Raw genomic sequence first — 25,843 nt, 5'->3', positions numbered from 1 at the left:
ATTCAGATCAAAAATGCTCCCAAAATGTATGCTTTGGTGTTACTAGTATCTGGTATAGATAGTTTGCCTTTTCCAGCCAACATGACCAAAATTTAGTAAATTAGAAAAGATCGTCTCAAATCCTAAATAATCCTTGGCACCCTCAGAGAAATCCCAGGTGATCTGGGTCATTCAAAAATTGCAAACTGTTGAACTACTGTTTACAAAATTCTAGTCTACCCCAATATTCTAAATGAAACAAACACTGTAATCCGCAAAGAGCACAAACATGTTAACTGTTAGAACACAAACTGATCTGAACAGCTGTTATTTTTCTTAAATGGTTTCTATTTATGCTACATTTTAACCACGCATAATTGTGCAAATGATTGGCAGAGTTTGCCAGCCTCACTAAAAGCTAGAGTTTAATGGTTCGACTCAAGGAAATATATGTCTTCTCCATTTCAATATTATTTTTAAAAATTCAACAACATGCCCTTGAAAACATTTCAAACACCTTTGGGAAGAGATATGTGTACTTCTGTTATTAGTAACTTGTAAAACTTACGTGTCCACAAATCCCCACTAGCATATGACTAGTATAAGCATCATGTCAGTCATGGCTGAGCGCATTCAGCCTGCCTTTGAACGCCATTTCAAACTTCAAAATAGGATTTCATAGCTAAAACAAACTATGTAAATATCACCTAAAGGAGAACTTCTGATTGGTCAATCTACAACAGACTCACCCTGTGACAAATACTGAATCATCATGTCACAAACATGATTGTCAAGTGTAAAATCAGATTGAATAAGATGGCTGCTCCTTGATTTGTTTGCATTTGAACACATGACTTGGGTGATTCGTTCATGCAAAAAGGCATTAAGTACATGTAAATGTATACCCGTTACATCCTGGTATCAGACTAATACTACCACGAACATGTTATTCACTTCTGATCATACCAATTAGCTGAAAGTAATACATTTTTTGCTGGTCCGCTTTATGACACCAGCCACTTCATTAGTTTCATGTTATCAACAATACATCTGATAGCAGTACCAAAACCCTGTGGAATGGAACCATGGACTTCACACTTCATATGCAAATGAAAGTTCAAAACATCTGAAGGAATTTTGTTGCATTTTTGAAAAAGGAAGATAAACATTAAATATTTTCACTCGAAAAATGTCAGCTTCTCTGCCCTATATTATATGATTTCCTGATAAAATCTTACTCAATCTCCACATCTGTGATATTCACGCCTTCAATCCATACCATTAAAACTTTGGTTATAAAATTTTAAACTCTGAATTCTGAGCATAATTTGCAAGAAATATTCCGATCAATTTATAGTCTCTGTCATAATTTGTCCTACTGAGGTACATGTAATAATTATGTAAGACAAAAAAGCTAATTCATATGAATGTTGAAAAAACAACACAATTTATTTATAAACTATGTATGTTCTCTTAGAGAAGGACTAGGGGGCTTGTTGGTCAATATAAAGTACAATAAAACCACCAAATACATAACTCACAGAAAAATACTGTCAAAATTACATGGTACCATACATGTAGCTAAAAATAAAGCACTGAGTAAGGCTTCCCATTTAAAACAGGGAAGAAATAATATGAACAAAAAATTGCAGTGAAACACACATGAAAATTATTCTAGTTTTGTGTGCCCGTTACATAGTTTGCTGTCTTTGGTGTACTTTGCATCTCCTCCATTGCTGATCTCCTTTGTTATTGTGTGTGAGGTGGTGTCAGAGTTACTCCCCTTTTGAGACCTCTCCTCTGTGGCTTCCATGGAATGTTTAGACAAGAAGAGACTGGCAACCCAAGTGTAGAGTTTCCCATGGGTTGGAATCAGAATGCTCTGATGAGTCATAGCGCAGACGCGATAAAATCGGCCGTAAAACGGGTCAGAGATAGCCGGGCATAGCATGTTGTTGAGGTTTACATGGCTCACCTAACAAAAAAAAAAAATGAAAAGAAACAGAGCAATTAGTGGAAACAATTCTATTCATATAGATATTTTATTTGGTGTACTCCAGAATTTTTGACTTTTATCAAGGCAGTCAGGTTCAGGGACGGAGGAAATTACTGTGGTATTCGGAGTTTGCCATGTACCGATCAAACTTTCAGACTTGACAATACAGTCTAACGACCAAAAAGTTGCCTCATTGGTCAGGGATGGCTCAGCTGTGGAGAGAACAGCATTTTGGTTTATCTGTTTTCTAGATGAAAACGTAGAACCTTCCTGTAGGATGTACCATGTACATGTACCATACCATTTCAAATAGGCTGACACCTTAAAAGCAGGAAATAATTTTGGAAAAATAATATCACAGTCCTCTCAAATCACAAGTTTGCTTCAGCCCAAAAAAAAAAAAAATACTTCCTCGGCCAAAATAAGCTTGCCTTGGTAATACTATTTAAGATAAATACAAACACCTGTATAACGGCATCTTCGCTCCAATATTGGTTTGGAGTCACTACGGTACAATTATGTATCCTTCCGGATCCCCCAATCCATTAACAGCTTTTTTCTTCACCACTGCATCTCAAAATTCTAATTCTGAGCACCATGTGATGTTGCTTTGCCCGGAACTGGCGCCACATGACACCATTCTCACTACTGAGTATTGTTCTATTTTTAGACCATCGCAGGTAAACCCTGTCCTATACCGTGAAAGTGCGAGTAGGCATTGAAGCCTAAATATCAATAAATTTAGATGCCTAAAACCACATTTTATACACATTTTAAGTAATATTTTATTCAACAACACTCAAGACTCAAATATTTTGTGGATAAAGATTAGTTAAAATGAACTAGGATTAAGATAAGAAATGACACACTCAGCACTTTTTTTTTTTTTTTGCTAAGCTATCACACTTCAGCATTCACCATGGCAATCCGCAATTGCCAAGGTGAATTGAGAGTGCTTATCATTCGGGTAAAAAAAAAACAATGAAATACTGAGGTGCGCATCTACCTTTCGAGGGACTTTCAATGTAACTGTAAACTTCAACAGTCACCTCTTTAAATCAGCAAAGTTGTTTTTCAAGGATTAAGCTGACCGAATTACTACATGTATCTGAAGCTCATTTCCTAACACTAGAACAGTTCAACTGCACAACAATTCCACTCTTTATTTTGGTTACGTACTGTATCTTTTGTTCACTTCAGTCGAAATTTCACACTATGACTACTCATACATCACAATTCAAACGTATGCAAGTCTGTGGACAACCTGAATTCCTGACTATGACTATTCCTAACTTTCAATTTTAAGTTTAATAACAGTTCGGTTTCGAGACTGGACTACTATATTTCACCTACCGTTTAGCACTTTTCATGCGACATATTTTTATTGATCATCCATCTTACATGGCCACATTAGAAGTCTGTTTAGTTTGTGAAGTTTGTTTAATTTGTTATCAGAAAAACTTTAGTGTTGGCATCAAAGCATCATTCTAAGGCCTTTATCTGCTTCCACACAGGAATTTTGACTTACATGACTTATATACAGTATTCCTGAGTTGTTATTTATTGCATTGGATACGATTAAAAAGATGAGAGGACCACATGTACTCACCACAGCCAGCCACTGCAGGGGTAGAAAGTGGTAGAGGAAGAGGATGCCCAGGGATACCCCTGACCAGCTGAAGTCACCAAGTCTCTCTGGGGTGTAGGCGCCTAAACACACCAAAACGGATAATCTCACATTATAACAGAGACTATAATTCTTGCTCATCAGGGACTGCTTGTACAAAGGAATCATAGCTATAATATATTGTAAATCATTCAACTGACTTTATTATCAACTGTAGAAATTAATCATATTAATCATATTGCTTACACAAAGTTAATACATCGCAGGCCATATTCAAAAATTTTCCCAAAAAGGTGGCCTATAATTAAACAACAATATGTACCTGTACCATCAGTAATATTTTTCTACCTCCATTTTAAGAGAGTTACATCACTATGATTCAGCAGCATCCAAACAGGTGAAAACGCTATCATGACATCTTTCTGAGATAATTAAATTTATCTCGGACGTTACCGCAACCTTCTCAATAATTTAAGAGGCATTTTCAGAAAATGCCTAGTGAGGGCTGTTGTCTTAAGTCGTACACTCTCTGTGGGGAGTAGGGGATTACCGCTGGTCGATAAGTGACAGCTGTCCATGCCTCTGTCACACCTCAGTGAGCCTCGCCAGACTGACAAGATGAGGCCGCGTTTTGAAAGGTTAACTTCTTGTACCACTGATCAATATCATTGATTAAGCTTACCTCCCAAGCTCATCAAATAACAAGGAACTGTGACGATTAGAACATGCTGCACATAATATACACAGGTCTCAAATGGTAGCTGAAACAAAACAAAACCATCATACTAGTCAAACCGTTATCAAATAACACCAGAATTTGATAGCTGAAACAAAACAAAACGATCATACTAGTCATACTGTCATCAAATAACACGAGAATGTGATAGCTGAAACAAAACAAAACCATCATACTAGTCAAACAGTTATCAAATAACACCAGAATTTGATAGCTGAAACAAAACAAAACGATCATACTAGTCAAACCGTTATCAAATAACATGAGAATGTGATAGCAGAAACAAAACAAAACGATCATACTAGTCAAACCGTTATCAAATAACACCAGAATGTGATAGCTGAAACAAAACAAAACGATCATACTAGTCATACCGTCATCAAATAACATGAGAATGTGATAGCAGAAACAAAACAAAACGATCATACTAGTCATACCGTCATCAAATAACATGAGAATGTGATAACTGAAACAAAACGAAACGATCATACTAGTCATACCGTCATCAAATAACACGAGAATGTGATAGCAGAAACAAAACGAAACGATCATACTAGTCATACCGTTATCAAATAACATGAGAATGTGATAGCTGAAACAAAACAAAACGATCATACTAGTCATACCGTCATCAAATAACATGAGAATGTGACAGCTGAAACAAAACAAAACAATCACACTAGTCATACCGTCATCAAATAACATGAGAATGTGATAGCAGAAACAAAACAAAACGATCATACTAGTCATACAGTCATCAAATACACAAGAATGTGATAGCAGAAACAAAACAAAACGATCATACTAGTCATACTGTCATCAAATAACACGAGAATGTGATAGCTGAAACAAAACAAAACAATCATACTAGTCATACCGTCATCAAATAACATGAGAATGTGATAGCAGAAACAAAACAAAACGATCATACTAGTCATACCGTCATCAAATAACATGAGAATGTGATAGCAGAAACAAAACGAGTATGTGATAGCTGAAATAAAACAAAACGATCATACTAGTCATACCGTCATCAAATAACACGAGAATGTGATAGCAGAAACAAAACGAAACGATCATACTAGTCATACCGTCATCAAATAACATGAGAATGTGATAGCAGAAACAAAACGAAACGATCATACTAGTCATACCGTCATCAAATAACATGAGAATGTGATAGCAGAAACAAAACAAAACGATCATACTAGTCATACTAGTCATCAAATAACATGAGAATGTGATAGTCGAAACAAAGCAAAATGATCGTACTAGTCATACAGTCATCAAATACACAAGAATGTGATAGTGGAAACAAAGCAAAATGATCGTACTAGTCATACCGTCATCAAATATACAAGAATGTGACAATTAGATAAAGCTGCACGTAATACACACACCTGAATCATGTCAAACGGTAGCTGAAACAGCTATTAAGTCTCAAATCAGCCGAGACTCCGGGGTGATGTGGTCGAGATGGTTAGCGTGCCAGCGTGACATAATGACCCAGGAGCCTGTGACCAATGCGGTCTCTGAGTTCAAGGCCAGCTCATGCTGGCTTCTGCCAGCAACTTTTTGGATATTGGCTGGCTTCCCCACCATAATGCTGTTCACTGTCATACAGGCATAAGTGAAATATGTACAGCATAAAACAGTGAAATAAATAGAAAAAGGGTCGGGGGGAGGGGGCAAATGTAGGTGGATGGGGGAGAGGGGGGGGGGTGTGAGTTGATTTCACCAGTAGGAAAGTCTTGCACCTCGCCTGATACATGTACCTGACACATCTCCTGACGTCGGCTGCAGTGCTGCTGTTAACTGGCTAGTGAACACAAATCCACATTTCCAGTTTTTCATAAGTTCTTCATGTATCTAATAGGGGAGTTTTGAGTTAGAACTCTTTAGTCACCAAAGGCAGACAGACCTCATGTGTCATGTGAATGGTGAAAAATGTTAGGCAACCTTTGCTGACATTAATTTACTGATCACCTGTCTCACCTTTTTCCAGAGGCATAAATGACAGGCATTCACATTCTCCATCTTCTCTATCATTCCCCGACTTTATATTAATTTTTATGACACTTTTTCAGACACCCATGTTATAGTGAATGTGATCAAAAATAGTTGCCTAATACTTTTTTCAGATCACATGATACAGCTGGACTTTTTCTACCTTCGACGCTAAATGTGATCGAACTCAAAAATCCCTTACTGCTGGACATCCAGATGTGTTCAGATCTTTCCCTGGACGTAAATGCTTTCCATGTACCATAACCGTAAAAATACATTAGGTTGAAGTTAGTAGAACATCCCAGGTCTTGCAAACAGTACACATATTAACTGTTTCTGAAGTTGCCTGTTACAGTACCACTGAAAGTAGTCCGTAAAAAGCAAAGCAGAGGTTCCATTCAATGTGATGTACACATTCAGTTAATAGTGTTGTGTGAGTATCGAACCATACATTCCTCACTGTGGGCAGTTCAACTATCAATAATTTCAAACACTTTATCACATTTATTGTTTGACAGACAATGATGAATATTTATACGTCAAACGCATCAGCTAGATTCTACTTCGTGCTCGAGAAGCTTTCCGGGAATATTGATTAATAAAAGCTACATGTAGGGAGTCCACGAGCTATCGTCCATGCAGTATTCTAACAGGGGCGTGACATGTTTTTTAACCCCGTGAGGTGGCTCTACTGTGAAGCTGGGGCTGCTTGTTCGAATGAGGATTAGGGCAGACTAAAGTGTCATTTCCTTTGAATAAAACTGTTATTAAGATTTAACCCTGGCTTAAGTTTTAATACACTTTTAACAAATGGCTCCAAAACCTCAAGCCATTGTCACATCAAAAATGGACTGTACCACAACGTTTACAATGTTACAGTGTGTCAGTTTCTACGATAACATCACAAGTCTAATTTATCTACATGCATGCTTTGGGTTTTACATGATTTTATTTTTTTAAGCCTTCAGTGGTATGACCAAACCAGGTTTTGATCCCAGATCTCTTAATTTCGAGGAGGACGCTCTAACTATTAGGCCACCAAAGGGGTCTCTGTCTTCAAGGTAGAAGGAACACTGATGTGAATTACATGTAAATGATGTCAAGCTCCTGCTGCCAGGTGTTTGAAATGTCCCAATTCCAAAATGCGATTTCCCCGCATGGATCCACTGGTTTTGGAGGCTTCGTGGAAATGAACAGTCAACAGTGCTCATGACGCTGCCTAAGTGGTTCCACAACAAGTTTGTGCGGATCTCTCTACAGGTGAAAACTTGTGCATCTAATGTTAATGATTCATTTAATTGGAAGATGTATTTTAGACCATACATGAAAAATATTTCACGTAATACCCAAAATGATCTAATATTTCGTCCATGACTAAGTTGCTCATTTTTCCAGATTCTGGGAGTCCTGCTGATTTTAATTGGCTGCTTTGAGAGGTGCTTCAAAGGTAGGAGTAGAAGTAGAAAACCAGAAGTAATATCTCATGACATTCATTTGCCTCCAAAAATGCTCTTTGGTGGTCGAATTTTTTAGGTCAGTATGGTTGGAAGAGCCTGGGGGAAAACCACGACCATTCACAAGTTGCTGGCAGACATGTACACATACATTCATGTGTCAAAAAAATGTGTACAAAATTCACAAAAATAACACCACTGGTAAAAGCTATTCTTCAGCTGCCATGACACCCACCCACCTGGCCCCAGGCCAGACCCTCACCCCACTCATTTGCTTCTTATACATGTACATGCATTTCTATCACCTGGTCAATTGGTTAAATGATACATGAAAATCTGGACTTCCTTCCTTAATATAGAGTATATGACAGGGCCAGCATACAAATGTATAAAAAAGCCTCTCAGCTTTCTTCTTGAGGTGTAAAAGTCACTTTATTCTGCAGTTTTCCTAAGGCAATCATTCCAGAAATTCAGTAGCCTTACATGGTAACACCAACGCGGAAACATCTTGCGAAATAAATTTGTCAGGGAGAAGAGCCTGAATTGGGAGCACAATGAAAGATGGATTTGCATTCCCAGTACGTTCACTGATGACGTCATTTCCAAATATTTCTGACCACTGACAGAAAATATATATATGTTCTTCTTCATTTTCCTTAAAACCTTAATCTTCATTTAATAGAACCTTTTCACGTATCCGTTCAGATTGTGGTTCACAAGTTTAGAGTTCCATATACAAGTCTGACGACCCCAGGTAATGGATGTATATAGAATGCAAAACAGTTTGCATTATATATAAAAATGTGTACTTGTGTACTGCATAACCACAGCATCTTTCACCTGTTCAATAATTTAGATCTGTAACCTGAGACTAGCATAAGTATTGATTTTATTTCTGACAGGCATGTATGTGCATCAGCTCTCAGAATAGAAACCACTGTACCATTGCTCTCTACCTTTGCACTTACTGTAAATCCTCAGCCTTTTCAACCACTATACCACTTTTTTTTTTCTGTGGGATTTAAGCGTACAATTATTTATTGCTAAAATGACATGTTTGGGTCACCAAAAAAGCAAGCTTCATAAAACTATGCAAATAAGTTCTCTACACCCTAGAGCTCTCTCAGAATATTTCAAAATATTGGTTTGGGAGACCTGGCGGGTTGAACAGTATACATGTAAAAGCAGGTCAGAAGTCATCATTCTGAGTTCTCTGATATAAATAGATCTCTGGCCAAAGTCTCCATATACATGTACTTGTGTACACTGTACATTAGCAGTATGTAGGTGAAAGGTGAACAACCTGCCTTGATACATGCATACACATATAGAACAGGCTTTGTTTTTATTGATTTGTTTAAATGTACCAGTGTTTATTTGTGGTTATGGTGTTCTCAAGAATTTTTTATTTGGGCCATATATACTAGAACTAAAAATGGTAGGGGTGAAGTAAATGGTAGGGGTGAAGTAAATGGGTGGTTCATTTTAACAGACCTCGGCCATCCTTAAAAAAAATACCTTGATGGGGATAATCTTTATTTATTGAGAATAACCCAGCCTATTGCAGTATCAGAAAAAAATGAGAGGATCTGTAGGAGAAAAACAGGAATTTTAATGAAATTAACCGGAGAAATTTTTACTTAAAAATTCATCAAATACCCAATAACATACTTGAGTACGGCCTGTCTTATTTTTTTGATTACTATAATTTTTATTTTTTATTTTTTTTTTTGAAGGGTCGGTGTTTACCCCTGTATGAACATATTTTTAATAACAGCCCTGTCATTAAATATCGGGTCAACCAGCCATTGCACTATCCCCTGAATGTTGAACGCCAAACAAGGAAACTACAATTTCCTCTTTTAAAGTCTTAGGTGTGACCCAGCCCTGCTGTTACCTGCATCTACAAGTGTCGGTAATGTCCAAGCTTGCAGGCCTTCATCCCGGACTTCATGTTGTCAGTGACTGCACAAAGCAATTGAGCTAGCCGAGAGTCCGTAGACAGTTTAGCCAGTGCATTCACTTCTGCTGTTTGCCGAAGCTTCTTACGCAGTGCTATCCCGTTCATGTTTACAATCTATCGATCTCGTCTTAGTTTTATTTCCACATCTGAACACTTCCGGCTGAAATCTTTGCGTGAAAACTTACTTTACGAATGCCTGAAACTCATCCAACAACCAACGTTGTACGATATTCTCATTGGTTTTCGATGCGTGGACCGTGTAGTTTTTTTTAAAATGGACGCTTCCAAGATGTGATCTACGCAAGAGAAGGGTAATCAAAATAAAGGGTGAAATAATCAAAAGGGGGTGAACAGGTATCAGTTTGAAAAGTGAAAGGGAGTAAAATCTGAAAATTAGTGTAAAACATATGTGAACGGGTGATGTGTTAGAAATAATGGCTTCATTCACTGTGTATACACTGTGATAAATGCAGTAAAAAAAGAAAGTGTCTATTGGTCTTGGTATGAGGCTGCTGCAGTTATCACAGCGTATATGCAGTGAGTGGAGCCGTTGTTTTTTAAATAATTTGCACAATTTTACGAAGCTTGCGTCTAAAATGACAAAAACAAATCATTTTTATCGTCATTTTCGTAATATTTGTACACAAACCCTCCACTGATAAAAAGTGCTTGGAGTGGTTGAAAAGGTTGAGATTTACAGTAACTGATGTACATTTATCTTTATCAAACTACAATAGCCATTTGTCTCCTCAGTCTCAACTATGGAACGAAAACTACCCTAAATGTCATAAAAATTCGTCCATCACTAAGTTGCTCATATATCCAAATCCCAGGCGTTCAATTTTAGAAAGGTGTTTCGAGAGGTGTTTGGACGGTAGGATGATATCCAGCTAGGAAAATGTCAATTGTAGTACCAAAAGTAATATCTCATGACATTTATTTGCCTCCAGAAATGTTTTTTGGTGGTAAAAATTTTTAGGTGATTTACGGTATGTACCAACCAACAGATACATGTACATCTAATTGCATCTTTTATGTAATAGAATTAAGTGTACTTGGCAACTTTTGAAAACAATAGGATATTGTGCACTTAACCTCTTTCCATTGCATGCTGGATGACATGTACAGTATATGCATGTAATTGTCATTTAAATACCTTATACAATGTATGTTGTTTTGTTGATCAAAATTACATACAAAAAGTCAAAATGTACTGTACATTTCTATGTGTACATGTCACAATCATAACATTCTGCAATAAATTTCTCTGACTTAAATAGGTGTACATTCATTTTTAAATACGTTTGTAACTGGAATAATCTGAGGAGAGCGGTCAAGTGATACTGCTCAACACTAGCATTTAAATACATGACACGCAATGTATTTTACGTGAAGTTTAGTATTGTTCAGGTGACACATTTTAGTATTGTTCTGGTGACACATTTTAGTATTGTTCAGGTGACCCATTGTAGTATTGTTCTGGTGACCCATTGTAGTATTGTTCAGGTGACACATCTTAGTATTGTTCAGGTGACACATTTTAGTATTGTTCAGGTGACCCATTTTAGTATTGTTCAGGTGACACATTTTAGTATTGTTCAGGTGACCCATTGTAGTATTGTTCAGGTGACCCATTGTAGTATTGTTCAGATGACACATCTTAGTATTGTTCAGGTGACACATCTTAGTATTGTTCAGGTGACATATTTTAGTATTGTTCAGGTGACACATTTTAGTATTGTTCAGGTGACCCACTTTAGTATTGTTCAGGTGACACATTTGACTTGATTATAACCGGTTCATTCACCTTATAAGGCCATTTATGAATTGTCTGTGAAGTTTGATTAATTTCTTATCAGGAAAACTTAAGCTTCATTTGAAGGCCATCATGTGCTTCTGAAAGCGCATTTTTTTATACTGAACTAGGAGAACTGCGGTAGTTGAAGCAGCTAGCTGTTAGTAGCTGACACCATTTTCCTGACAAGTTACGGCAAATCAATATCACTTGAACAGTACTTTGCATGTTGACACGTATAGCTTTACCTTGTAAACTTTACACCTTGACATTTGACAATCACCAGGAGCACAGTATGCACCCAGAAAACATGAATATGAAGGTAATAGGGAAGGTGGGGGAGGGTTAGGTTTGAACTTGTGTTGTTAAAGGTACCAAAGTGCTACTGTACCATGTGACCTGTCAAAAACCTTTGGCAACTACAAATTTAATACAACACGGGCGCCTGAAATCAGCTCCACAAAAATTTATTTAGACTAGATGAACAATGGAGAAAACTGATATTAACATTTGTGAACTTATATGTAAGAAGGTCACAGAGGAAAGTGTCATTTGTCATTTTGGGAAACAGTGTAACAGGTGATGCGTAAATTAATGTCCACAAAGGGTTGTTTAACACTTCTGACAAGTCACAGTAGGGTTATTTTGATCGTTCACAACAAAAAATTTCTAACTCCCACAATATTACCTATTCATTCTGTTTATTTATTTGATTGGTGTTTTACAACAATATTTCACCTAGATGATGGTGGATAGTATTATGGTTGGAGGAAACCAGGCAGAACCCGGAGGGAAACCCATGACCATCAACAGGTTTCTGGCAAGCCTTCCAATGCAGAGCCAGAGAGGAAGCCAGCCACATCCGGACTTTGTTTCACACTGATCACTGATTGGTGAGAGGCTCTTGACCATTGGTATCACTGATTCTCACATGTACATGCAACAAAATCCTGCTGAACAGAATACGGCAGTTTGTCAGAGATGACTGTGGTATATGCGTACAATACATACACCATAATTTCTCTTCGAAATAACCTACACCTGTACACGAACCACAGAATACGTGTCTGCAGTCAGCTGAGGAAGGCTGGGATTGAACATATACCTTGTGGTTTCTAATGATTACTAGACAAGCATATCGGTCACATGTTCTCAGTCACATCGTCCTTCACCCACCCCACCTTTCTACAAAACAATGATTTACTAGATTTCAACACAGTTTCATGCAAACAGTAATAAATATATATCATTTTTCTTGATTAATACAACATGAATCTAACAGGACTTAACATTATTACAGGGGTCCAAATAACTGAGTGTCCACCTGGCGTGAACAGGTAAGTTTTAAAGGTCAAAACAAAAGTTAACTGTCAAAAGTGCATATCAGCACACTATTCACAGAAATATCTAAAATATTTTGGGCCCATGATATTTAGGAGCATGATATTTAAACACGACGAATGAGACACACGCCTACAGGTGGACATGTAAAAAAACAATGGTATTTCAACCCCTGACATTACGGACACACGTAAGTGCTGGCTTACCAGTCTTGTGTTGATGACAGGAAACAATAAGGCAATAGAGGCTCCGGCAAGCATGTGCATGTGTAACCGAAACACCACGGTTGTCACCCTGCAGGGAGGAGCAGCCAGGAGGAAGATCTGTAACAACAGAGGAGAATCAATTACTAGGTGTGGAAAGGAGGAAGATCTGTAACAAGGGAAGAGAGAGAGTTATCAGGTGTAGTTAGGAGGAAAATCTGTAACTAGGGAGGAAAGACAATTATCAGGTGTAGCAAAGAGGAAGATCTGTAACAATAGAGGACAGTCAATTACTAGGTGTGGAAAGGAGGAAGATCTGTAACAAGGCAAGAGAGACAGTTATCAGGTGTAGTTAGGAGGAAAATATGTAACTTTGGAGGAAAGACAATTATCAAGTGTAGCCAGAAGGAAGATCTGTAACAACAGAGGGGAATCAATTACTAGGTGTGGAAAGGAGGAAGATCTGTAACAAGGGAAGAGAGACAGTTATCAGGTGTAGTTAGGAGGAAAATAAAAAGTAACCAGGGAGAAAAGACAATTATCAGGTGTAGCAAAGAGGAAGATCTGTAACAATAGAGGACAGTCAATTTCTAGGTGTGGAAAGGAGGAAGATCTGTAACAAGGGAAGAGAGACAGTTATCAGGTGTAGTTAGGAGGAAAATCTGTAACTAGGGAGGAAAGACAATTATCTGGTGTAGCCAATAGGAAGATCTGTAACAACAGAGGAGAATCAATTCCTAGGTGTGGCATACGGAAAATCTGTAACAAAGGTTGAAGTGCTGTAAATTCACTGTGGTACCTAGTGTCATATAAACGCGTTTTTTGCTGAATATTTCTTTACCATTTCGAAAAGTAAAAATATGAGTATGTTGTTCATTAGATGGTCTAACCGTCTGAGAAAAAAGAAAATCAATATTCCTGATAGAATTACAAATATATATAGTGGCTAAAATGAGCAAACCAGGCGTTTCAAAATTTAGAAGAAATAGGGTTCTTCAGGTAAGGACAGTTTTGTGAAAATTCCTCAACCCTTTCCATTCGCGTCAACAACCAAACTTTTGAAGTATTCTCAGAAAACTATGCAGTTTAGAGAAATAATCTGCACAGTTTTATGGAGACTGTACCTTTAGTGACATAACCTTATCATTTATAGCATGTTTTTCATAACAATTATATGCCTGAACTCCACTGAAAAAAGGACCGTAGTGATTGAAAAGTTTGAAGATTGACAGTTACTCAATAATTATATGAACATTCTTCACACGTAGATGTAGATGAAATCATGCTTTACACTGCATTGTAACTGCAGACATGTACAGGGAATATTACATGCAGAAGGTCTGCCAGCAACCTGCGGATGGCTGTGGGTTCCCCCGGGTTCTGCTTAGTTTTCTCCCACCATAATGCTGGCCGTCGTCGTATAAGTGAAATATTCTTGAGTACGGCATAAAACACCAATCAAATAAATAAATAAATAAATTATTATATACACATATTTATTTATTTCAATGGTGTTTTAAGCCGTACTCAGGAATATTTCACATACTTTACATTTATTTACTTACCTGACAGGTGTTTTACACCATAATCAAGTTTATTTTATTTGTATGAATGCACCTGTGAAATTTACTTTTTAAGGAGCACTGAAAAATAAATTCAATACAGGTAAATAACGTGTATAAACTGTATAACACACATGTATAAACATGGCAAAGAGATAAAATGCAAAATTCTTTGTTAGGTAAGCGTGTATTATTCCATTCACATCCTAAATGGACCATTAAGTCTGTTCCCAAACTGTCCAGTGGTACAGCAATGCATGTGCGTGAATGATGAAGTAAACCATTCTTCAATCTTTCCTTCAAGCTTTTTTTTTCGCTGGCATTTCCGTATACAATCATTTTGAAAATGACCCAAAAAAGATTCACTTGTGTCACTTTAGATGCAAAAAAAACTTCATAAAACTGTGCAAATTATTTCTATAAGCCCCGTAGTTCTCTCAGAATGATACAAAATACATGTTTCTATACCAAACAAAACTGTCTATTGGTACAGCAATGCAGGTTTATGTATGGTAATTATTGTACCGTTTCTTACACGATACATATATGTATGTACACCCTAATTCCTCAACCTTTTCGAATATGAAAGAGCACCTTTCAGGGCGATTTATGTACATTTATAATTAGATTTTGAAGACAAAACTACAATGGTTGGACTGGCCATTTTCAGGGCTTCACAAAAATTTTATTGGTCCACACAGGATAATGGCTTCAGAACATGCCTGAATAAACACTTTGCAAACATGCAAGAAGGTTGAAGAATTACAGTACTTGAAAGTTATAGGTCAATGGTTCACAAGCCAGATTCAGAGATCATCTTAAAAGACTTTATCTCAACAGGCCTGAGTAAATGCCTGTATACATGCATGGACACAAACTTAGCTTTGACATCGGTTAGTCATGTTCCCCCAGTTAACAGCTTCCACATTGTTAAACAGCTCTGAATCATTACATTCACAAACGTTCTGAATCGCTACATTCATGAACAGCTCTGATTTGTTAAATTCACAAACAGCTTTGAATTGCTACATTCACAGACACCTCTGATTTGCTACATTCACAGACAGCTATGAATTGCTACAATCACAAACAGCTCTGAATCGCTGAATTCACAAACAGCTTTGAATTGCTACATTCACATACAGCTCTGAATTGCTACATTCACAGACAGCTCTGAATTTCTACATTCACAAACAGTTCTGAATTGCTACATTCACAGACAGCTCTGAATTGCTACATTCACAAACAGCTCTGAATTGCTACATTCACAAACAGCTCTGAATTGCTACATTCACAAACAGCTCTGAATTGCTACATTCACAGGCAACTCTGAATTGCTACATTCACAAACAGCTCTGAATCGTTATACAGTCAAACCTGTACCTACGGCCACCTGTATTCAGCGTTCATCTGCCGTAAGCGGCCACTCTCTGCCGCGACCAAACAATTTTCCATGTTAAACGACCTGTAATATGCGGGCACCTGTCCAACGCGTCCAGCGGCCAATATATTTTGCCACCAAATTCTATATCAGCCTGTCCTGAGCGGCCAAGACTTTCAACGGTAATGATGATTGCCGCATCGGACATTCAAAAATTTCAAAATGGCGACGACGCAAGTTCAATATTTTTTGTAGTGATTGAAAGTTACAACCTGCCACTTTGTGACGAGAAGTGATGTGCGAAAATTATTGGTCAATAGCAGTGAACTCTATTGTTCTTTAATCAGGCCTAGCTGGTTACTGTCCAGACACCCCTGCACTGTGCCAGTGGGTTTGCTCGATGCTGAGGTCCTGAGGTTTATGAATGCCATAAACAGCGGGCAGACTCGGATATAATCGGATATAATCTGACCTCCTGTGGTTCCTCCCATGAATGGTTTCTTTGACAAATTATCGGGCTTGCTTGGCCATTATCTTTGCCGGCAAATGGTGCTGTGTTCTCATTTCGCGTGGCCAAAATATTGCCTGTACCGAACACATGGAGAAATTGATCTTCCTTCACTTGTACATGTTGTTGTTGTTGTTGTTTCACCAGTAATGGCAAATGTGATTGAACATCTCAGCAGTCTGCCATTTACAGTACAAAACTTTGCTAGAATAGTCTTTTATACCTACATAGACCAAACTAGCACATGGCTTTTTAGGGCTTGACAATGACGGGAAGAAAGTTCTCCTGCCATGCGTGCCCTCACCTGAAAATCAGCTGTTAAATGCGTGAAATCCATAGGTCTACCCCACAAAACTTGAAACTATTGAGTTATTATTTTACTACAATTGTTATATTTGTATGAAATTTATGTAGCTGACCAGATTAGTGCTTTAACAATTATGTATAAGATTATTATGTGATACATATATTGGATGATAATTATGTAGGCCTATATGTGTGGATTTCCTGAAACTTAATTCAGTTGTTATTTGTCTTGGTCTTTACAACCTGTCTTATGTGGCCAACTGTCATATGCGGACAATTTTTACGTGTCCCTTCACTGGCCGCATAGAACAGGTTTGACTGTATTCACAAACAGCTCTGAATCACTACATTCAAACAGCTCTTAATCGTTACATTCACAACTCTGAATCTCTGCAAATAGCTCTGAATAATTACATTTAAAACAGCTCTGAATCACTACCTTCACAAAGAGCTCTGAATCGCTACATTCACAAAGAGCTCTGAATCGCTACATTCACAAAGAGCTCTGAATCGCTACATTCACAAAGAGCTCTGAATTATTACATTCACAAAAAAACTCTGAATCACTACATTCAAACAGCTCTGAATCATTACATTCACAAACAATTCTGAATCGCTACAATGGCTCTGAATTGTTGCATTCACAACCAGCTCTGAATCGTTGCATTCACAACCAGCTCTGAATTGTTACATTCACTAACAGCTCTGATTTGTTTACATTCACAAACAGCTCTGAATTGTTACATTCACAACCAGCGTGAATTGTTACATTCACAAACAGCTCTGAATCATTGCATTCACAACCAGCTCTGAATTGTTACATTCACAACCAGCCCTGAATCATTACATTCACAACCAGCCCTGAATCATTACATTCACAAACAGCTCTGATTTGTTACATTCACAAACAGCTCTGAATTGTTGCATTCACAACCAGCTCTGAATTGTTACATTCACAACCAGCCCTGAATCATTACATTCACAAACAGCTCTGATTTGTTACATTCACAAACAGCTCTGAATCGTTGCATTCACAAACAGCCCTGATTTGTTTACATTCACAAGTACAGCTTTGAATTGCCACCTTCATAAACCACTGAGTGTCAAAGCTGTACTCCATGAAAACAAGTTTACACTCATCTTAAAGTAATTCAGAATTCATATCATCTCATTATATGGGAACAATAAAGACCTAATATTGCAATTAACATAAATATAACCAAGGTATCCACCATGACAGGGTCAGAATCCAAACACTGCCTTTGTCAATCATGTCTCTCCGTAGCTAGGGTAGATGTGGGTGCTCTCCCAAAAACGAAGATCATCTCTTCAGATTCACAATACATGTAGCTAAATGGAGGGTCCAGATGAAACAATAATTCTGTTTCTAGTTCCACCTCTGACTCATGATCGGCATCCCTGTCATGATGCTCATATTTCACCATGTACACCCTATTTAAATCTCTCCTTCTTATGACCATCCTGCTTAAAACGGGCTACTGCTTTACCTGTACACATCACTTGAACCAATAATGTAGATAGGTACGCACCCTGCATCTCAGATGCATTAAAATCAGAAAAGACGCAGTAAAATCATGACTGACGCATCAAAGGAACGCACCATATGTTCCCCTTGGATTTACTTTCATTTTTAAGTTGACATATATGTATAATAACAAATATTCTGATGGTCTCTTTTTCAAACACAAATATACTGCTTGATTTTTATTATTTTTCATGCTAAAATTAAGACTTAAAACAATTCCAAAAGTTGGAATTTAGGATAAAACATTTTGAATGAAATTTTAAGCTAATAGTAATTAAAACTATTGCATGTATACACTATCTTATTCAAATTTTTATGGATGAAATCAGACGTTCAAATTTTCTTTGAACCTTCTGACAAACCTGTAATATGTAATATACTACAAAATGTTGATAAGTTACAATTTCAAAAACACAAAATTTATTGGGACCCACTCTTTTTCCCTGGGATCTACTAAAATGACCTGTGGGTACCGGGGACTCACCACATTGAAAACCTATCAACATCACTGCTGAACACTGAACTCACCTGAAGCATAGTAACCAGGTGACAAGGATTCAAGATCCAGATCATCTGTCTTGTGGCAAACTTAAAGCCCAGTTCCGTGCCGAATGTCAAACACATGAGGACAAGCAATATCCTTTTACTTATCGGCTCCACATAGTTCTCTGTCTTCACTTGAGGTAACTGTACTTTAGTGTAACCCCAAATCATCACGATGAACGCGAAACAAGACGCAAAGGCGGACTCCCACACACGCTGGCGCAAGTCCAGGAAATTCACACACTCCTCCCCCCCATTTCCCGGCAGCGAGTAATCTACCCCGTCATACGCCCAGTTTACAAGTCCATGCCATGCCGACTTGTTGACGTCAGAACTCGCCATATCTGATTGCACTTTAATGCCTTTTCAGCTCAGAAACTATCTGCAAAGAAAAGTTACAAGTTAATATAAAAACCTACATAGATATATTCATGACTGAAAAAAAAAAAAAGAATTACATGTAAGTTCTTTAAGATTTAAACTATGATTATTTGCCCTCATAAAAGATGTACTCTGCATGGCATACACTTCCACAAAACTCCTTGTCTTATACTATAATTTATTGTAAACCAAAGAACCATTAATTTTATTCCTCTTTTGGAGGCCTTCGTGGACGAGTGAAGGCACAATGACTCAGGAGCCCCTCACCAATGGGGTCACTGTGAGCTCAAGTCCAGCTCATGCCTGCTCCCTTTTTTAGTCGTACATGGGAAGGCCTACCAGATACCTGAAGATAGTAGTGGGTTCCACCGGGCCTTTGCTCGGTTTCCTCTCAGTATAATGCTGCCTGAAGCGAGTCATATATGGGAAATATTCTTGAGTACAGCAAAATGCCGATCAAATAAATCAATACAGGTTTCGTACAGGTATATGAAAATGAAATTCAAGGAGTTTTCCATGAGTTTTTTTACATTTTCAAGGCTAGTTTAAACATACCATGGTGCAAAGTATAGACTATATTTTTAAGTGTGAATGATAAATGCTTTAATTTGCATGCAAATATATTGAATAGCATGCTTGCTTTTGCAAGAAATATCTGCCCTTCACCTCTGTAATGGGACACATTCTTTGACCGGGCCTTGGCTCATTAAAAAAAATGAATGGCATATATCATTATACAGGGCTTCCTCTGGGCCAGTATGTTTTTTAGCCTGTCACTTTAGCCACTCATCAGAGTTTGTAGTAAAGACTATTTTTTCTTAGCCATACTTCCTAAGCGCCCATGACTATTCTAGTCTCCTTCTGTAATTTGTTTTTATCTGCCTTGCTGTAGCTGCTAGAATCAGTTTGGTCTCGTCAGTTATATCTGGAGTTTATCAACGTCACATTTAGAACAATTGCCCTCAAAATAACGGACCAATGCTTGGCAGCATGTTTTTGTTTTTTGAAAAAAAAATCAATTCTTTTTCAACCTATTTGTAGTAAAGTGTAATTTCCTCTATCAGAAAAAAATGTTACGAAATTGATTTGTAAATTCAGTTTATTTAAATGCAACATTATGATCAGTACATTGGAGTAACACAGTCTGACAGGAGAAAAACAGACAGCATACACATTTATGTAATGGCACATATTCTGAAACATTTAATTTACTTTGGATCCAAAAAAATAGTTTACTAAGTGGAAAAGTTAAATTTAACTTCATTTACAGGGATAACTCTACCTTACTTAATTTCCCTTGATAACTTTTTTTTTTTTTTTTACAATGGCGATGAAAGGCATTCTCCAAAATGCCATGATTCTCTCGTTATTGAACAAAAATGATTTCAAGCGTTATTTAATGTCAACTTGCAACAATGCTGAACTCCCTTTGTAGATTTCTGTCAAGTAATTGCCATACAACTGTGTTGTTGTTGTTTCGCCCAGATGAGGGCGTTTGAAATGAAAGTAAGTAGATTATTTTCTAAAGAAAAATTGCGGAAAATCTGCTTAAAACCCAGAAGAAACTCTCAGGGTAGATTTTGTATAACGTTTGTATTTTTTTTTTAAGTAAATAAATTTGTCGCCAAAAACATTCGCAGTTTTTCAAATGTTATTGCCATTTCAAAGAATTGTTCTAAATTTGCGACAATGGCGAGTGCCAGTGGAAGCCCTGATTATGGGAGAAATTATCAGCGAGCTCCTGATATGCAGACTCGGCCGTCAACAGACAATATTTAAGTTCGGGACAAACTAAGATTTTCAAGGAGTTTCCAGGAGTATTTGTCTTTTTTAAGGACTTTCAAGTATTTGAAAATGAAATTGTATTTTTCAAGCACTTTCAAGGGGTTTAAAGGACTATGAGCACCCTGAAATATTCATCTTTGCTTTGACACGGTCAGCATCATCTGGCCTGTAAATATACATGACTTCCTCACACATATTTTATCGACATTTGTGTAATAAATTGATATTGTGCATGTTGATCAAATTTCAGGCAGAAACTACATGTAGGTAAACAAGAACAAGTATCAGACTTGACATATTCCAGTTACACAAGTACACTGGCGATCTTGATTCTGGGAACTAGGTTTATCAGTGACACCAATTTACCCAGCACCATGTTTACACAGAATTATGTACATGCATGTAATTTCAACCCTCTCAGAATGAAGAGGTGTGCATGGCCTACACATTACAAACCTGCCATACTTGTTAAAGTAGGGCAACAAATCTTCAAAAACAAAATTTCAAAAGCACTAGAATTTTAAAGACCAGATCAGAGAAAGACAAATTTAAAAGTACATGTATATCAAATTTCACGGGAAAAGTGATCAACGGAGTTTGATCATAAAATCAGTAACAAAAACTGCCTCTCATTTGGATTAAATTCCAAAACAATAACTTTTTATAATGACCAGTGACTACATCATTAGCTTTATACCATATTCGGTTGTTTTTTTGTTTCTTGTCTCTAGCACTTGTTCAAGCTTACATGTATGTCACAATGCAGCAAACACAACACAAGAGCATTTCACCACACACTGTTGTGCTGTACAGAGATAAAAGAAATAGGTTGTAATTCTACATACAATAGCGACAGCATACTGTTAACAACCAGCAGTGAAGAATAAACAGGAAATGTGTCAACCCTACAAGCAGGATAATAACAAAAATACCTGTAACAACTGTTCTATTTTCAGTCTTTGTGAATTTTCTGTGTTGATGCACTTTACATGTTTGCAAATTGTCTGTGTGAAATAACTATGCAGTAAGATTTTTTTTTTTTTTTTTTTTTGATTGGTGTTTTACGCCGTACTCAAGAATATTTCACTTATACGACGGCGGCCAGCATTATGGTGGGTGGAAAACCGGGCACAGCCCGGGGGAAACCCACGACCATCCGCAGGTTGCTGGCAGACCTTCTCACGTACGGCCGCCAGCATGAGCTGGACTTGAACTCACAGCGACCGCATTGGTGAGAGACTCCTGGGTCATTACGCTGCGCTAGCGCTTTAACCGACTGAGCCACGGAGGCCCCCTATACTATGCAGTAAGAGGTTGAATAACAAAAAACATTGATAGCAACTGCACTTGGCCTTACACCCAAAGGAACATGTAAAACTGCTCTCACTTTTACAATAACATGCATTGTGGGGATTATTATCAGCTTTTCTTCAACATATTATTTGCACAGCTGTCAGAGAAAAGGCAATTGGCTTCTATGTCAATTTAATTCCAGTAGAGCAATGCCTCATGTGAATGATAGACCTTCAACAGAGACTGACAGTTCAAAACACTAGCATCCTGGCACTTCACTTGTCTACAGTCACAGTGGCTAGCAGACTAAAAGGGTGAACGATAACATGGAAACTAAAGTACATATCGAAAGAGGCAAAATGAACAACAAATTCACTGACGATATTTTGAGAATTATGCCAGATAACAATGGGAAATAAAATTTTACTACACTGTAGACAACAAAACAATCTGTCAAACGTCGACGAACACATATTTGTCAACATAGTGCAATTTTACACTTGTGTTGCCAGGGATGCAGAGTTTTGTATTAACTGTCATGTCCATTTAGACAATATTTTCACTTGCAGGTATTTACAAGCAAAATAGCAAGTGTCTGGCTGTCCCATGGTCTCAGATCACTCAGACAATAACATTCTACATGTGTGTAATGTCACATTATATTTTCACCCATCTTTTACTGATCTAACATCAACATGTATTTTGACTGTTGTTCAATTCCCTAGTGCAGAATTATTCACTTGCACGACAGCTGCCTAGTTTATGGATTTGGAAAAACTAGAAGAGCATTTATAAGGTCTATGTAATCACACTTGATTCTTTGTCTTCTGTTAAAACACTTTGGAAATCTGGTTTTCGCTTTTACATTTTATTTTGTCATTATCATTATTTTAGGAAATTAGGAGTTCTGTTGCGGGGTAATATGATGATGTTGCGATGGGTATGATCTGCCTAAAGGCAACCACCGCACTGTGCCAGGTTATCTGTAGTGTAAGGCTGATGATGCATTAAAAGCCCCAGTCCCAATTGGATGTGACAAACAGACATTACAAAAGAGCTCAATTTGTCAATCTGAATGCCTTTTAACGCAATTTCTTCCTCCGAAAACAACCACAAATGCCGGAAGATTCCGCAATGGAATGCCCTCGGTCTATTAAGCCTAGTAGAAGTACATGTTACAGCTACGCAGATGATAACACTGCCGTTTTGTGGGCATAAAAAGTGCAAGGGCTTCCAGTCTTAAACAACTATTGTTTCTGTGCAAATGCAAAAACGGCGGTGTTTGGGTACATTTAATTAAGCGAAGAACGTCTGATCTACAGTAACTAATGCAAATATCCCTCGATAAAAATAACTACTTGCCGCCTGTGCAAATACATCAGGTTCCCTGATGAATAGATACCCTGATATTCTCTTGCACACTCGCAAGAGGAAGCCCGCAAAAAACAACGCCAATATTCAGATATCTTCGCAATATGGCTACATGCTGAAAGAAAACATGCCTGAAATTGAACACAATTTCTGTTAACAATGATCACAATTTCCAGCTCATCTCATACCGTACCAGAAGACAACTCCATGTATCAGCATCTTAACGATTTAAACGTCACCCATCAAGGCTCTAATACCGTAAACCTGAGCACGCGAGTGTAGCTCACCGATGTACGTACACGCTCACGATAAACAAAGTAGTGCACAAAACAGGATATGAATAAGAAAAATTGTAAAATGGTAACGATCCCTTGTTAGTGAGTGAGATAAGATCAGGACTTGCTTGTCAAGTCTGCACCTCCTTACAGTTGCTGAAAATTAGTAATAAAAATTATCTGCCACTTTGTACTCCTTACAAAATTACCTCCCTTGAAAACACGAGACAATCTCTATGTCAAACGTGGGGTTTTCTTTGTGGCGCAGGGATCTGCTATTCGCGTGCACGCACCTGTCACTCCTGTACATACAGGCCTACAGGAAACAAAAGGGCCCAAAAGCCACAAAGATGTGAAACATGAAGACAAAAATAGAACTGTTCTAAGTGAGAAAAAATGGGTTACTCTTTCAACAGAGGTTAGCTTTCGATCACCGTCGTAGAGACTTTCGCTATTTTGTTGTGATATATAAACTGTTATTCCAGGCTTTCAGTCAAATCGCGGCTACCAATAAAAACAGTCATCGGCCAGTCTCCTTTCATATTCACTTCGCAACACTTTGGAGCAGTTATAAAATAAATCCGCATATACATGTACATATATACAGACATTACACAGGAAGAGGAAGAAGAAAACATAAAGTAATGTCCAATGCATGATTAGCCATAGGTATATGCATACGGAGATATCTTGTAGCGCACATACATTTTACGAGGTCGTGGGTTTCCCCTAGCTCTGCCCGGTTTCTTCACACCATAATCCTGGCCGCCGTTGTATAAGTGAAATATTCTTGAGCACGGTGTGAAACCCCAATCAAATAAATAAATAAAATAAACATATTTTACGAAGACTATATGATTTATGGACTATGAACCGTTTAGGTTTCCTTTAGAAACAATTCCATTTCTTTTTTTTTAAATTTATTCCCAAAAAAGAGTTGAAGGGAACATATTACCAAGCCTTATTAATTGTTTCTCTACTTAATTACAGCTTTTTTTTTCAATCGCCAGGGGGGGGGGGGATGGGGTGGCTGACCGACCAGTATACTTGCCAGCTGTTGTCTGAATCATCAGTAGTTTGGCCACATGCCGTATTTTTACCATCCTGTATTCACTGATTAATATATCAATATGGTACATATGCAATCTGTCAGATACCAGTATCGCACAATAAGGTGTTATTAAAGTGTTGAAAAATATATGACCAAAGGGGACATTGCAATAGTTTAATCAATAAATCAAAATAAACACATACATTGATTACCCAACGAGTTAGTGGATCAGTTATATTCAGTCATTCAGTCTACTTTTTAGGCCTATACATATTGTTAGTCAGTTAGTGACAATTCGGTTTCCTCCCACCAATGCTGGCCGCTCTCGTACTAATTGAAATATCCTGAGTGACGGCGTAAAACACCAATCGAATAAATAAATTAGTGACAATTAATCAATTAGTCATTGGTTGATCATAGATAGTCCAATTATTTGCGCCTGTTCTGTGTGTATGTCTGTCTATTTGACCATATGCGTATCACGCTTTGGGTTCCATGAAATAATTCATTTTAATAAAATTTTGTGTAAAGGTTGACTTTGGGTAAGTAAGAATCAAGTACGGAAGCCATGCAGCCCGATTTGAGCACACCATTTGAATATTTAGTCTATGCACGCGTGGGATATACATTCTTGTTGGTTGTTTATTTGTTTGAGATTCAGAAAGGTTGTCAGCATGGAAGACTGTAGCACAGAGAGAGAAACCAGAGCTGGGACGACAGGCATTTTTACCTCACTGCAT

At 37.6% G+C, this 25,843-nt stretch overlaps 1 protein-coding gene across 1 annotated transcript; it reads right to left on the bottom strand.

Moving 5' to 3' along the window:
* On the bottom strand, positions 1-24,034 carry LOC135479438 (transmembrane protein 164-like). The gene is made up of 6 exons (XM_064759265.1): positions 23,971-24,034; positions 18,933-19,329; positions 13,105-13,221; positions 4,285-4,363; positions 3,585-3,685; positions 1-1,954 (listed from the first exon to the last, which is right to left on the bottom strand). Exons 2-6 carry the CDS (start codon positions 19,287-19,289, stop codon positions 1,649-1,651), a joined length of 960 nt encoding a protein of 319 aa, XP_064615335.1. The 5' UTR covers positions 19,290-19,329; positions 23,971-24,034; the 3' UTR covers positions 1-1,648.
* Between the last annotated feature and the right edge of the window lie 1,809 nt (positions 24,035-25,843).

Source organism: Liolophura sinensis, chromosome 12 (assembly GCF_032854445.1).
Source record: "Liolophura sinensis isolate JHLJ2023 chromosome 12, CUHK_Ljap_v2, whole genome shotgun sequence".
Taxonomy (NCBI): domain Eukaryota; kingdom Metazoa; phylum Mollusca; class Polyplacophora; order Chitonida; family Chitonidae; genus Liolophura; species Liolophura sinensis.
This window is presented reverse-complemented; position numbering and strand designations above follow the sequence as displayed.